Source organism: Micromys minutus (genome assembly GCF_963924665.1).
Source record: "Micromys minutus genome assembly, chromosome: 6".
Classification (NCBI taxonomy): domain Eukaryota; kingdom Metazoa; phylum Chordata; class Mammalia; order Rodentia; family Muridae; genus Micromys; species Micromys minutus.
The window spans coordinates 68,601,579-68,618,059 of NC_137975.1; the positions used below are offsets into that span (position 1 = coordinate 68,601,579).

The window sequence follows — 16,481 nt, forward strand, 5'->3', positions numbered from 1 at the left end:
TATATTTAATAAGCACACATTTTAAAAATCAATTTCACAATTTAAAACTCAGGACAGCTGGACTAAGACAGTTGCAGATATTAACAGACAACCATTAGACTGAGGTTGGGGAACCCTATGGAAGACTTAGGGGAAGGATTGAAGGAGTTGAAGGGGATGGAAACCCTATAGGAAGATCAACAATGTCAATAAACCTGGACCCCTAGGACCTCCCAGAGACTAAGCCACCAACCAAGGAGCATACACGGGCTGGTATAAGACCCCCAGCATATATGTAACAGAGGACTGCCTTTTCTGGCTTCAGTGGAATAGGATATGACTGAACCTATAAAGATTTGATGCCCCAGGAAAGAGAGACGCAGGGGATAGTGGGTAGCACCCTCTCAGAGACAAAAGGGTAATGGGATGAAGCACTCTGAGATGGGGGAACAGGAAGGGGAAAATATTTGGAATGTAAATAAATGAGATAATTAATTAAAATATTAAAACAAACAAACATGTCAGAACACTATAGGTTTAACAGACGTCTTTGGTGGAAACAGAAAACACCCTAAAATCAATCCATGAAATAATCTATTCTGGTGCGGCTCAGGTTTCTGTCCAAAAGCTCCAGTTCCAAGCCAAGCTTTTTAATATCATGCAGAAGAAACGGATAGATAATGCCACTGATGACCCTGAAACCTCTGATTTGATTTTAACTTTATCATTAGTTCTGTTTAAAACCTTATTCATCTAACACCTAGGTCACTCTCCAGATTAACTATGAGCCTGTTCTTTCTATTTTATTAATTCTAGCATATTCGCAGAGCCTCATGTGTGCCATGCAATAGTCACTAAATATCTGTTTATACCACACCCCTCAGGGGGACTGTCCTCAGTCTGTAGACTATGCAGTCGTTTTGGTCCAGGAACTGAGAGCACCCGCTTCTGCCTATAGTTTTCTATGGAAACACCCATCTTCCTTTTCCACATTTATTGTCCCTTGCCTACCTTTCCCACAAACTAGGAGCTCCGTGAGTGGCTGACTCTACCTAGCATCCTTGAATAGTGAAGAGAATGCAAATTTTAGTTTATCTGCGTGTAGAAGGTTAAGTACTTCACATTGGCTAAGCAATACTTTGGGGTGTAGTTTGTTGGTATATAGGTAGGAGCTCTTGGCTGGGGGAATGCCATGTGGATTTCACATCTACAGATAAGATACTAGAGATGCTGCATAAAATACTCATAAATCAGATGTGACTCACATTGTAATCTCAACACATCTGAGGGAAAAGGAGGATGAACACTGCAGATGTAAGGCTAGCCTGGACTACATACTGAGTCTCAGGTCAGCTACAACAACATAGTGAAACTCCATCTCTGAACAGTAGCATAATAAATTCAGTGTGTCTTCTTATCCTTCAGCCATTTGTCATGAGGGCATAATAGACACACAGAGCAGAACAGAGACCAGCATGCTATGAGAAATCAAGCCCGCCATCATGTGTACTCAGAAATAAATACTGACATAGCCACTGGAGCCCAGGCTATGTCAGTATTTCCCCCAGCTGATCACACTATTGCAATAAAGGAACACAGAAAGAGACTAAGATTTTATGTTCTTTGTTACACACATTGTTGTGGCCATTGCTACTTAATACATTTACAGATTGAAATGAGCAATGGGGATAGTCTTCCCTTCCAGAAACTAAAAGAGCAAAACCTCATTTTTTGATATTGAGTCTTTATTCTTTTTACCAAAAGATCAGCAAATTTCACATCTGATAGGTGGGGAAAGTGTCCTCTCCAATGAGATTCTCCTATATTCTCCAATGGGTTCTGTTTTCATTCATGGTTGAGCTAACAACTCTATATCTTTTTTTTAAAAAAAGACTGTTTTTTTCTAATTTATGGGGATGCCAACGACTCTATGACCTTACCTGTAAAATATGAAGTCAACTTAGATCAGCATTATAGAACTCTGTTTTGGAGTCTGTTGTGAAATTGTCCTGTGGGCATAGTATAGCTATTTTTGCTTGAACTGCCAGGAACTGTGAACATTCATTCCCCTAATAGCCACATAAAACTGGGTCCAATAATTTTCAGTTATGGAGAATAGAGAAACTCAAGTGCTACTCCAAAGATTTATAAACTTTTCTAAGGCAAAGGGGTTCATGAACTGCCCTCTTTCCCAAATACATATGCGGTTAATAGTTGCTAGAGATGACAGATATTTTTATTCAGTGGTATAACTGCCTCTAAGTAGTCACCTGTCCATAAGGAATCTGTAGGTTGATGTCTATATGTAGGTGACAGCTGGCACTAGTTAGTTCAAGGCGATACATAATTGGATGGTAGAGAGTGGGGCAAGGACAAAGTTTTGGTAAGGTGGAAGAGAAGAAGAAGGAGGAGCTTCAAGATGGAAGATGAAGATGACCCATCCATGCAGCACTTAGTAGCCATCAGGAGTTAAATGTACTTTTTAAGGGATAGGTTTCTATCAGTCAATTTATCTTATCTAGGTGGGTGGTGTATATCTTTGCCAATTGGTTGTAAGCTTATTGTGTGGAAGGATTATGGATTGAGAATTTAACATATAAATCTGTTTGATAAATTATTGATTGTTGAGTCATGATTTTACCAGGTTGTGGAGGACAATGTGTGAAAATAACGGCTAAGAGGCAGCTGCTAGAACATACAGATCCAGTGTAGGGCCTTGGAATAAAATGTGTATATGTGTGCAAGGCTTGGTAACTAACCACTTAGGAGACTGTGCTGGGCTCAACACTGGAGTGGCTCCCAAAGTGAGAATTCCCACTAAGTGAGACCCTGTGGGACCGATAGCAACAAAACCCTTTTTGATTTTTACCACAACAGGAATCCATTACCATGTTCACATAAGTAACCCCATTAGACTGACTAAATTACAAAGTTATAGTTGACTAGATCATTTCTTTGTTTCTGCTATTTGTGCCTTGTCTGGGGCAAGAAGATATTAGTTCAAGTCCACCCAGAAAAAGCCCACCTATCTAAGGAAGGGAAGAATCCTAGTATAGTGTTTGTGCAGAGGGGGTGGAATGGGGGTGGGGTTCATTGGAGAATTCTAGCATGCAGAGGGGCAAAGCAGGAAAGCTAACTAACTGATGGATGAACTCTGCATCTAGCAACTAACAACATTTTCCTTTAATCTATTGAAAATAAAGAGACGTTTTGTGAAAACTTGCTTTCACTGTTAAAAAAAATTAGCAACTATGCAAAATAGTTTTAAGGTCTTCTCATTCTAAAAGTATTGCATCCCATTGACGCCTGACAAGGTGATCCTCTGCTACTATATGGCTGGAGACATGGGTTCCTACATGTGTACTATTTGGATGGTGGTTTAGTCCCTGGGAGCTCTGAGGGTAGGGGGAGTCTGGTTGATAATGTTGTTCTTCTTATGGGATTTCAAACCCCTTCAGTGCTTTCTCTTATTATTCCATTCAGGACCCTGTTTTCAATCCAATGATTGGTTGGACGCATCTGCCTCTGTATTTGTCAGGCTATAGCAGATACTCTCAGGAGACAGTTGTATCAGACTCCAGTCATCATGAACTTCTTGACATCTACAATATTGTCTGTGTTTGGTGGCTGTATATGGGATGGATCTCCAGGTGGAGCAGTCTCTGGATAACCTTTCCTTCAGAATCTGCTCCTCACTTTGTCTCTGTATTTCCTCCCATGAGTATTTTGTTCTCCCTTCTAAAAAGGATTGAAGAATTCTCACTTTGTTCTTCCTTCTTCTTGAGCTTTATGTGGTCTGTGGATTGTATCTTGGGTATTCCAAACTTTTGGGCTAATATCCACTTATCAGTGAGTGCATACCATGGTGGGATTTTGTTATTAGGTTACTTTACTCAAAATGATATTTTCTAGTTCCATCCATTTGCCTAAGAATGTCATTAAGTCATTGTTTTTAATACCCAAGTACTACTTTGTTGTGTAAATGTACCATATTTTCTGTATCCATTCGTTTATTAAAGGGCATCTGAGTTCTTTCCAGCTTCTGACTATTATAAATAAGACTGCAATAAACACAATGGAGCACTTGTCCTTGTTATATAATATATTGGAGCATTTTTTGGGTATATGCCCAGGACTGGTCAGGTAGCACTAATGTCCAATTATCTGAAAACTGCCAGACTGATTTTCAGAGTAGTTGTACCAGCTTGCAATTCCACCAATAATAGAGGAGTGTTTCTCTTCCTCCACATCCTCACCAGAATCTGCTATGACCTGAGTTTTTGATCTTAACCATTCTGACTGATGTGAGGTAGAATCTTTGGGTTGGTTGATTTGCATTTCCCTGATGACTATGGATGTTGAACATTTCTTTAGGTGCTTCATGGCCATTTGATATTCTTCAGTTGAGAATCTTTGTTTAGCTCAGTATCCTATTTTTTAATAGGGTTATTTGATTCTCTGGAATCTAACTTCTTGAGATTATATATGATATTAGCACTCTATCAGATGTAGGATTGGTAAAGATCTTTTCCCAATTTGTTGGTTGACATTTTGTCCTAATGACAGTGTCCTTTGCCTTACAGAAACTTTGCAATTTCATGAGGTCCTATTTGTTGAGTCTTGATCTTAGAGCATAAGCTACTGTTGTTCTGTTCAGGAAAAGTGTCCCAGTGTTCAAGTGTTCGAGGCTCTTCCCCACTTCTCTTCTATTAGTTTCAATGTACCTGGTTTTATGTGGCAGTCCTTGATCCACTTGAACTTGAGCTTTGTACAAAGTGATAAGAAAGGAATTATTTGCATTTTTTTCTACATGCTGACCACCAGTTAAACTAGCACTATTTGTTAAAAATGCTATCTTTTAACTACTGGATGGTTTTAGCTCCATTGTCAAAGATCAAGTGGCCATAGGTGTGTGGGTTCATTTCTGGGTCTTCAATTCTATTCTGTTGATCTATCTGCCTGTCTATGTACTAATACCAGGCAGTTTTTGTCATTATTGATCTGTAATAAAGCTTGAGGTCAAGAACAGTGATTCCCCCAGAAATTCTTTTATTATTGAGAACAGTCTTTGCTATCCTAGGTTTCTTGTTATTCCAAATAAAAGTCCCAGATGTTTTCTTAGCTCCAGTGTCCTGACTGCTCTGGGCCAGTTCCTCTTGGGCCAGATATTTGAGCAGAAGTGTTGGTCTTATCTTTTCTCAGGTATGTCATCACTCATGGAAGATGAGCTCTCTCCCAGTGAGACTTGATTACACAGAGCTGTGGTACAGGGTCAGCTCTGGGTACCCAGCTCCTTCTTATATCAGGTTACAAACCCCTTATTTTATTATTCAAGACCAAATTATTTTTTTCTTCGACCTTAGTTTATAAAACAGCCTACCAAATAAGTGTTCCTCAGTGCCTCGCCCAAACTACAGAAGCCTCTGCGCCCTTCTCATTCTCTAAGGAAGCACACTTTATTTTCCTCTATTTACACTTTCAGAAGCATCCACTCATAGTTCATAGTATTTGACATACTAATAAGTACTAGGTCTGTGTGTGAACTCAAAGTTGTCTCATCTATTTTTGCGTAATAGACTCCAAAGCACTTAATTGTTTGACTTGGAAAGTCAAGATCTGTACACTTGACCACAGTTCTGAGAGATGCTCACTTTCACTTTCCTGTTGTTCTCTATCTTCACAGCAACAAGACATTTCTGGTCTTTAGCATATCTATCATTATTATTTATCTACTGATAGTTACATAATTTACTTTCATGAGCCCAGAACTGCATAATATCTATATTATGACAAGAAAACATGGACACTTTTGTAACTGAGACATTTCAATACTCTTTAGTGAAAAAACACATAGCCTGTAGTCTCAGCAAGCATTCTTACAGATAGGTATGGTCATAGCAGTCCCTTTTTATACAAATATACATTTGAACTGTTTTACAATAAGTTCTTTCGGGAGTTTTCAGCTTCCTACAGTAGAGATCGTATGTACAGTTTATGAATAAAGGTGTTAAGAAAATAGCAAAAAATCTCAAACCTGGTACTGAAATCTTCCCCACAGTAGGATGATTAATCTCCATAACAAGGCCATTGTGCAATACCTGAAAAGGAAAAACCAGAAACATAGTTTATAGAAGTAGACTATATTCAATCTCAAGATATGGAGACAACCATCTATTGAGTCAATATTGAAGAAAGATGTTTCAAAACAGAGATCTTGAAATTGTTTATTGAAACTTGTTTTTTATTGTCATATATACACATTGAAGACAAAAAATAGCTAAGAGACTCATGAACTGTAAAAGTACAACTTACAAAATCTTCTCACACTTAAAACATTAACCTACTTTAAATATAGTTTATTGTTTTTCCTTTCACCTAAGTGTGCTGCTCTAATGTCAAAGGTCACCTTATCTTTCGTGTTAAATAGTGACAAGGTCTGAACAAAGTTACTTGCAGGAAGGGAACTAGGATCCATACCAGAGGAGGCCAGGAGAGATACACATGCACTCCTGTCCGTCTGTGGAATTAGGAGGTCATTCTGATGTGAAAGGTGAATCTGTGTCTAAGGAGCAAGTCACAGCTTGGGGTGTAGGATACAAGATTATTAAAATAATCACATGACCTTAGTCAAGTGAGAAAGACTCTAGGCAAGGCTCGGCTTTCAGACACTTGAGCAGGGAAGTTTATCCAACGATGTTTTCTATGATGAAAAGGCTGCAGGTTCTCAAGAATAGGAGTCTGATGAGGGAACACCGAGAAAGCCAAACAAGGTATGCTAGAGGACTGAGTATGTTCTTCTTTGCATTAGGAACAAAAGTAAACATAGCTTGGGATATGACCTAAAACCATAGATCAGCTATTACTAAAGTATCTCACCAGCCACATATGTCTGGTACATGTGGGTGCTTTGTTATTCGACTGCAAAGCCTGGAAATGGAGGCTAAATTCCTGTTATTGTTGAAAAAAATCCAGAATCTGATATATATTATCAAATTGATTTACTTAATAATAGAGTAGGCCATAATAGCTTTAGGCCAGACTCCACAATGTAAAAGTTGAGTTACTATAAGACAACAAAAATTTATTTTAAACAACCAGGGGAATACAAAATGGGTAGTTGGATCTTCAGCAACTAAATTGGAAACTGTGTGTCCTCAGCTGAGGGCAGTTCTCTCTTTTTATCCTGTACATTACAGGAGCATGTCAGTAGTGCAGCTCACTTAAGGACTTTGAGTTCATACCAGACCAACAGTGAGAGTGGTTCTATAGCATTTTGAGATTCAGATTTAGTGAACCACATTTTTACCATAATAAATGGTGAGTGTGTGTGGAATAAAGAAGCCAATAAAAACACATTCTTCCTTGAAAAGATAAAAATTCATGAGAACAGAAAATTAGACAGGGGTGTTATCTATTTCTAATAGACATTTGACCTAAGTCATCTTAAGACGACCTCATGGGTAGACTTGTAAGGTTGGATGTCTGAATCTGTTATGCTGAAATATTCTGGTGTCCAATAAGGTTATGTGAAAAATGGCCACTGTGTCAGAGAGTAACTCTCTAGCAAGTATTCAACCCCCATCACTCCAGCCAGCGCTCCACCATACGGAGAGCCTTGCTAGCAATGCCTTGCTTTTCTTTTGCATTACCAGGTTTGTACACACGAGCTGGCCAGAGAAAACCCTTGCCAGTGTTAGAACTGTGCTATAATTTAATTCTGGTGTGGCTCATTCTCAGCATCCACATAGCACAGCCTCCTTCTCTGTGGGGGTGGGGGCTAAATGCCAGCTGGAGGTGCTAAATCTCAGTTCTGCTGAGGACAGGAACAAAAATACCAAGCTAAATTTCACTTGAAACAATTATCCGCACACTGAATCATTCTTCTCTTCTCGTATCTCTGTTGCCCTCCTGACTACCTCTTTGTTATACCAGTGCACTGCTACTCACAAAAGACAAAAGTGAGTGTTCTCAGCTAAATATAACTTAACTGATAGCATTGAAATTAATTAACGCTGAATTTTAATCATGTAGCAAATGTTAAGTGTCAAACGTGAAAGGGTAGTTGGTAAAGGTCAAGGGACATGTGTCAAAGTTGTGTCAAGTGAAAGCTCCAGGCAGCTGATTGAAATTGTTCACAGAAGCAGCATTAGGGATCATGCTTCCTTCACCGTCGACTTGACTGCTACCCGTGCGTAGTATTTCCTGTGTAAGACATTTACTAGATCAATACGTAGCTTTAAGCAAAAGTAAAAATTTGATTGATGTTTGGCACAAGAAACTGACTGCCATTTTTCATGGTCATCGACTGTGACATCTGGACAATGAACTAAATGGGTGGGATTGAGCTCCCATCCCTTCAAAAGGCCAACTTTACTCCATCCCCTGCTAGATATTCACCTTTCAATATTTAGTATGGAGCTGGTAAGATTCCATAGGCTTTCTCTTGGCCCAGGACTTATTGTCCCAGAGACAGCACAAGCCCTGGAAAAAATGTCCAGTGACCTGGAATCTTAGGTCATTCGCCAGCATCGTTTGTGGAGCTTTTCCCAGTAACATTTTCAAATAGCTCTGAAGCCAAACAACTGAATCTTAACACACATCTCACCCACCTCCAGTGTGCTGCCTCATCAAGGCTTCACTGGAAACTGAGGCAGGCCTTCTGCCACCTCTTCCCAAACATTTCTTTGGAAAGGGTTAAGAAATGTCTCACCCTCCTTCTCCCATCTAACCAAGATTCCCGTGTCTAGAATTTTAGTACAAACAACGTAAATAAAAATCTTCTTTACTATGGCCACTAAAAATGGACCAGAGAATCTTCGAAGAATTAATATAGATTTTTTTAAAGAATTGTATGTATATTGTAGCAGGGGATACACATGAGTGTTGATGTCTACGAAGGCCAGAGGAAATAGAATCAGGTTCCTTGGAGCTGGAGTAAGAAGCAGGTGTCGGCGGCCTGATGGGGCTTAGGAACCAAACTCAAGACCTACAAAAGCACAGTGCACTTTAAGCAGAGTCTCCTCGCCAACCCCCTTCAGGGACTTAATCAGTTTTCCTTATGTGGATTTCTTGACTTTAGCTTCAATCTTCTCATTCAGGTTCTTCTTATTTCATATTAAGTTATTTCAAATTAAATAGCTTCCCTGGAACTCAGGTGAGTTTTGTCCTTTGGCTGTGTTTTAGGTTTGACTGTTTTCCCCCTTTTTTACTACTTTATTCTTCCTAGACCTTTCATTGTTTGGGAGCACCTCTAAATTTCATTTCTTCTTGATGTTTCAAAAGCCTATTCTTGCCAAGAATAGAATTTTAGATAGTGCACTAACCTCTTTAGCAAAGTATCAGACCTATTTAAAATAAGGACTCTCTTTCTTTCTCAGGGGTTTTACAGAGTGACAGCCTAATGATAGTCAAATGGTAATGTATTAATGATGGGGTGATAAATGTATACCTTAGAGTGATGTGAGCAATACAAGTCTAAAGAAAAGTAAGTCTTTTTTATAAAGTCTTATGGAAGAAAAAGGAAAAGGTTTATAAAACAGCACTAGAAAAACAAACAGAAAAAGCGCAGAAATTAAAAACTGATACCCTCAGCTGTCCCTATGGGCACAGGCCTGTTATCTAAGCTTCTTGAGATACTGAGGCAGGAGAATTCCAAATGCAAGTCCTATCTGGGCTCCAAACTGAGCTCAAGACCAACCTGGACAAATTAGTAAGACCCTGTTTAAAGATTGAAATGGGGGGATGGTAGTGGCGCTTCGGATAGAACTAAGTAGGAAAGTACTATGTGCAAGACTCTAGGTTCATTCCAGAGACACCCCCACACACTCACACACACACACACACACACACACACACTCACACACACTCACACACACACACTCACACACACACTCACACACACTCACACACACACACTCACACATACACTCACACACATATACACACTCACACACACACACACTCACACACACACACATACACTCACACACATATACACACTCACACATACACACTCACACACACTCACACACACTCACACACACACTCACACACACACTCACACATACACTCACACACATATACACACTCACACACACACACACACTCACACACACACTCACACACATACTCACACACACACTCACACATACACTCACACACATATACACACTCACACACACAAACACACACACTCACACACTCACACACTCACACACATATACACACTCACACACACTCACACTCACACACACACTCACACTCACACACCCCCACACACTCAAACACACACACACTCACACCCCCCACACACACACATACTCATACACACATAGATACCCTCTATCCAATGCAAAAATTTTCTGGAAAGTAAGAAAACCAACTTAAGGTTACACTTTCTTTGTACATATCAAAACTGAGGTGGTACCAACAATGACATTAGTAAGGGTGCCCAGAAGAAGATGAACCTATGCAATTTACAACAAATCCCCATTTGACAAATTCACTTAATTCAACAAACTTCACACGACTCTGATATGTTAGGCACCAAGAAGGAGCAGGCAGTAATAATGAATGAGTTTTAACCAAAATTGTAATTATCAGGGAGGAGGTAGAAAACAAAGGCCTCAAAGCCAGTCTAGAACATAACAAAAGCTCCGTACAGAAGGAACAATATCCAATGAGAAGCAAATATTTAACTTTTCTTGTTTTAAAACAACGTGACTCAGGTCAAAGAGGTCAGTGAAAGTCATCCAACAGAGATAACACAGAAACTAACTACAACTATAATTAATAAATTAAAAGCTAACAACAACTCTAAGTCATGCAATGTCAGCAGCTAAAGCAAAACTCATTAAAGGCCACTCATTATATTACGAACCAAACATGTTTCATTAAATCTTCTGATTGACAAGACTGGACCCAAAGTAGTACCTTCTCTTCAATGATAAAACAATGGTGGCTTAAAGAACGTGGGTACTGACCCAAGATTCCACAAGCTATTGGCAGCTGATCTTGAACTGTAATTATGTCTAACACTAGTCACTTAGGAGGCATTTGGACAGTCAAAGGGATAAAAACTGAAGAAGGATAATTTTATTTACCATTAAAATAACTGTCCAGTGTGGTCAGTTCTGTAACATCAAGGCAATTGAGTGGAGTGATGAAGCTAAAGCAATTGCTTGGCACCAGGAGGCACATTCAATCAATAAATTAAACTGCTCCCTCATGGAAGCCAAGAACACCCTGGCACAACTCAACAGCTGCGGAGTGGGAAGGAACTGCACCCAAGATGTGACGGGGACAGAGCCAGCTGTTGATCTAGGGTAGAGTACTGAAGAACTCTGAGGCCCAGAATCTTCACTATATGAAAGGATATTAATTTCTCTATTGTGTCTGTAGGGATTAATTGACAAGATAGTTACAGCCCTGGCACCAAAAATTGGCTCTGCTTCCAACACAGTCTAGACACGGGGTTCAACCTCTGACTCCACTAAGAAACAATGTGTGGATGTAGGCATATGCATGTGTCTGTGCAACACACGTGTGTTAAATGCATCATCAGGAATACTTATTAGTTGTTAATGAGTACAAAAACTCATGCAGATTTTGAGACAGGGTCTCATTATGTAGCTCTGGCTATTCTGAAACTTACTATGTTGGCCAGGATAGCCTCAAATTGACAGAGATACACCTACCTCTGCCTCCAAAATGCTGGGATTAAAGATTTTCCACTATATGTCATATAAATAGTAATATACCAGATGAAAAGTGCCAAGGAAAATTGATGCCACGGGGGGGGGGGGGGGAACTAGACCCTCACCTTCCAAAAGCTTACTGCCCTATATGGAAAATTCCAGTTATATGTTCCTACTTGTCCCTCCCAGTTATTTAATAATATCAGTTTGGTCATCTGCTATATATCTGATAGATGTTCAACAAATATATATTGAATTTTTAAAAATAAATTGAATTAACTGAATGAGATCAGGAGTTTCTTTTTGGTTTATAATTCTTTGGTAGGGCTATTGTTTAACTACTTTTGCCAAACTCTAGATTTCCCTAGACACAGTTCTTCCCCAATATGTGTACTTTTAGTATCTTATTTACGTGTGTGAAGGGCTGTGTTATAGTGCCTTCAGTTAGCACTTCTGCCTGACTTCAAGGGCTACATTGCAAACATGGAAAGGCATTCTAGGGACCATGCTGAGAAGGCCTTAATGGGACATAGCCTGACTAGAAAACGTTTCCTTCATTAGGAAAATTCAGAAAAAAAAATTCAGAAAAAAAATTAGCAAAGCATGCAATAGTATCACAGGAAACTAAAGGATTGCATTACTCTTATTTATCATTAAATAAATCTGATTTATTATCAAACAGCCCATATATGAAATGCTTATGACACAAAGAAATTTTCCAATGCTGGAATAGTCACACATATGTAATAAGATCTCGGAAAAGATACTCAAATCTCTCATATAACGTCTGCTCTATATATGTTTATATTCTAGTCTGAAGCTAACTTTATGGGATGTTTTCCTAGTGGGCTTATATTATGATGCAATCCATAATATAAGATGGAAATTTCCATTTGTGGTATCAAGTAGTCAGTCTTGGAGCATTTCGAATTTTAGATTGAGATCATCCCACCTATAGTATCCACGTCAGCAATTCAATCATTCGGAGGGTAACAGGAAAATAGTTTTGAAATAGCATTTGAGAAGTTCCATATGCAAAGGAAAAACTTATGATAGATACAGCCAAGAAGTTAGTTCTTCTTCCCACTCTCGTTTGATCTTTTTCTTTTCACAATTAGGTCCCCTTCTGTTTTCATGACTTTTTAATGATTTTTTCTTCTTTACTGATATCCCAGTGAGTTGACTTAAGGTTGTACGTAGACAGATCTGCACAACATTAGACCTGTCCGTGGATCCAGTAGTACAGGGGTGGTGAAGCTCGTGAGCCTGTAGCCAATTAGGATGTATAGGAAGTTAGCTGTTGTTAGCTTAATAATCATTTAAATAACATTTATAATTAAATACTGATCCAATTTATTTGCACCTTTTCTCAGTACCTGAACTGGATTTTAGTATTGAATTTTCAAAGTTCATGTATATTCTGGAAAACAGATAGTTTCTAAAAATCAAAATAGGTAGTGAATGATAGATAGATAGATAGATAGATAGATAGATAGATAGATAGATAGATAGATAGTAGATAGATAGTAGATAGATAGATAGATAGATAGATAGATAGATAGATAGATAGATAGTAGATAGATTTAAATAGACAAATGACACACACACACACACACATACACACACACATTTATGCACAGAACCAATGAAGTGGAGATGTTTGGTTTCTTTGGAGACTTGGATACGTCATGTGATGATTTTTAGGAAGCTGTCTTCTAAGAGGATGTTTTGCTAAAGGAGTCACATAAGAGAATGTGTTGCTGAAGCAGATAGATAACTTCAACAGAGAAGGCATAGGATGCTTTGATGGAGTTGACACTTGAGAGGGCACATGATGTTTAGAACAAATATAAATATAACCCTACAGACAGTGAGAAGATTCTTCCACTGGTTCACCTTGCCCTGCTTTGCTAGTCTCTGCTGATCTTGACTTTATTATGACTTCTTTGAGAGAAAAGCGCCAAAGAGCTTCATGAAGCGTTCTGGATATTTCCTCAGACACATGTCGATCCAGTGGTGAAGATTTCTTCTGGATCATACCGCTGCGGCTGATTCATGTTGGTTTGCCACCTGGACTGGACTGCCACTGATGACTGTGTTTGATATTTGGACTGGACTGCTCACATCCTGACAATGGAAACTGGAATCTCCCTGAGCTACTTCTGGACAGGTCCACATCCCCCTTGTCCTATTAACCATCTTTTTCTGTTACCTCTGGTCAATGGGCTAAAATGGAGGTTGAAACATGTAAGATCTCTAAAGTTGATTTTGAAAATTCTAAGCCTACAAACCAGCATCTATATTCTTGAACTTCTATGAAAAGTTATATTCATAAAAAATCTATATATGAATATTCATAGAAGTTTTATTTGTACTAGTCAAAATTAGGAATATAGAGATGTTTTTAGCAAATATTCCATAATATGAAATATTTCTCAGCAGTAAAAAGGAACAAATAACAAATTTACACAAAAACCCACATGACTCTCTAGAGAGTCATACAAGAAAGGAAAACCAGTCTGAGGTGGTTTTATAGTTAGGGCCCCATTTCTACAGCATTCATGATGACAAATTTAAATGTAGAGAAGTCAGGAGAGAGATGAGAGTTCCAGGGAGAGTGCGGGAGAGTTGGGGGAATCTGCAGCTATTAAAATGCAACAAGGAAACCTTGCAAACTGTGAAATGGTCCTTGTCTTGACTGATATGCTGGCCCTGATGTTACAGTATGATTTCACATGATGTGGCCATTGGAGACATGGCATTAACAGTATGTTGAACCCTCCATATTATGTCTTAACATCTGCTCATGAATTTACTTGGTATGAGAATGAGTTAGGTTTTCCTTTCCTCTGAGTGGTTCCTGAGAAGCCTTTCTTCTCAGTGACTCTAGCACCAATCAGTCATTCTATGTGGGCTGATTTCTGGCTGGTTGGCCTATGACTCCCCTGCCAACGGCACACAGACTAAATCACTATGGCTTTGCAGCGAGTCACAGTGCTACAGTTGGCAAGATCTATGACCCACCCCTGACTTATCCTTTGTCCTGAGGGGTTCTTGGCTCTTAACTCCTTTCTATAAATCTCAAAGTTTGCTTATCCAAGTCCAGGAAATCCCTGTTGGGCAGAAAGAATATTCTTACCACATTATCTTACATCCATTAAACATTTAATTTAGCAATTTCCATTTATTTAAGTCATCCTTAATATTTTATAAAGTGTTAGCATTTTTAATAAAAGCTTTCTATATTTTTCCATTAAATGCTTTAGAAGTACATTGTAGCTGCTTGGGGAAAAAATTAACCTTTTTTTTTTCAGTTTTTCAGAGTATTGCTGATGAAATTAACTTATAAATAGTTTTCTTAAATATGACACACATTCCTAACAATAATATATTAATGCATTCATTTGATTTTTCTGTAAAATCAATAATACTCTTAAGAAATAAGTTTGGTGTCTTGTAATTACTCCTCTTTGTTTTGGTTCCTCATACTGAATTTAATTCAGATACAGCAACTAACATATCAATGAGTGTGGCATTAGGAGAAAGCATTTTTCCTTTTCTGCTTTTAAAGAAGATGTACGTCATATTTCACAAAGAGTGTGCGTCTGCCAAATTAATATGATCACACCTCATCAAATTCAGAACCTCCATGTCTACTGCAAAACACCATTCTTCACAGTAGCTGCAGACGGAGTTAGCCAAAGTGGTCCTTCACACATGAACAGATACATAGAATATGGTGCATATACACAATTGAGTTGCACTGAGTAGAATGAAAATTATCTCATTTTCTGGAAAATGAATACAAGTGGAGAAGAGCCCCCTGAGTCAGAAAGACAAATGTCACACATTTTCTCTCATTTGCAGATCCTAGAAATTTTATAGATACACAAACCATTAATGTAAATGATATTAAAGTAGAAATGAAATTGGAGGAAGCTGAGACTAGTTATGGCAGAGACCAAAAGAAGAAGAAGAAGAAGAAGAAGAAGAAGAAGAAGAAGAAGAAGAAGAAGAAGAAGAAGAAGAAGAAGAAGAAGAAGAAGAAGAAGAAGAAGAAGAAGAAGAAGAAGAAGAAAATAGAGAGAGAGTGACGGGCACAGTATGGAGAGAGTATGTGCTACCGTGGGTCTGTCACCAGGTCTGCTGTGCATATAAGGATGACTTCCAGGTTATATGGGATTCCTGAGTAGGCAAATAAGTGTTTCTCTGATTTTTATGCCTTCTCACAGGCTCTTTTTCTACTGTTGGTTTGCCTTGTCCTACTGCGATGTTTGTTTCTACTTTATCTTATTATATTTTATTTTGTTATATTTTTAAAAATGAATGAATGAGAACAAACCAACCACTAGGGTAAAGGCTAACAAGTGAGCAACCATACCTGCTAGAAGAGGGAAACCATTTTTCTCCAATAGAGTGACACTGGACATAGCAACCCCTCTAGGATAGGCCTCATGTTCAAAATTAGCCAACCAACATAAAATGAACTTCATAGTTTAGTGCTTTTTAAAGTGTGTGTCTGTGTATGTGTGTGTGTGTGTGTGTGTGTGTGTGTGTGTGTGTGTGTGTGTGTGTGTGGCTTTATGATGTTTTCTTAGTTTTAGAAGGTTTTGTTGTTGTATTGGCTTTTCTGTTTTGTTTTGTTTTTCTGTTTTTCAAGAAAGAATTTAAAGTTGGGTGGGTAGGAATGGAGAGAGGATGTGGAAGGACTTGAGGGAGGGGAAGCACATGATCAAAATATATTTAAATATAAAATGTGTTTTAAATAATAAAATATATTAAAAAGAGTATGTCAAAATATATACT

General features: G+C 38.5%; 1 protein-coding gene across 6 annotated transcripts in view; it reads right to left on the reverse strand.

The window, feature by feature from the left end:
- The window catches only part of SUGCT (succinyl-CoA:glutarate-CoA transferase), a 714,452-nt gene that overhangs the window by 97,812 nt on the left and 600,159 nt on the right, over positions 1-16,481 (reverse strand). For all 6 annotated transcript variants that reach the window (XM_080918398.1, XM_080918397.1, XM_080918396.1 and 3 more), the window contains one exon: positions 6,014-6,077. In XM_080918398.1, the coding sequence (XP_080774524.1) occupies positions 6,014-6,077 (64 nt within the window). The remainder of the gene's footprint in view (positions 1-6,013; positions 6,078-16,481) is intronic.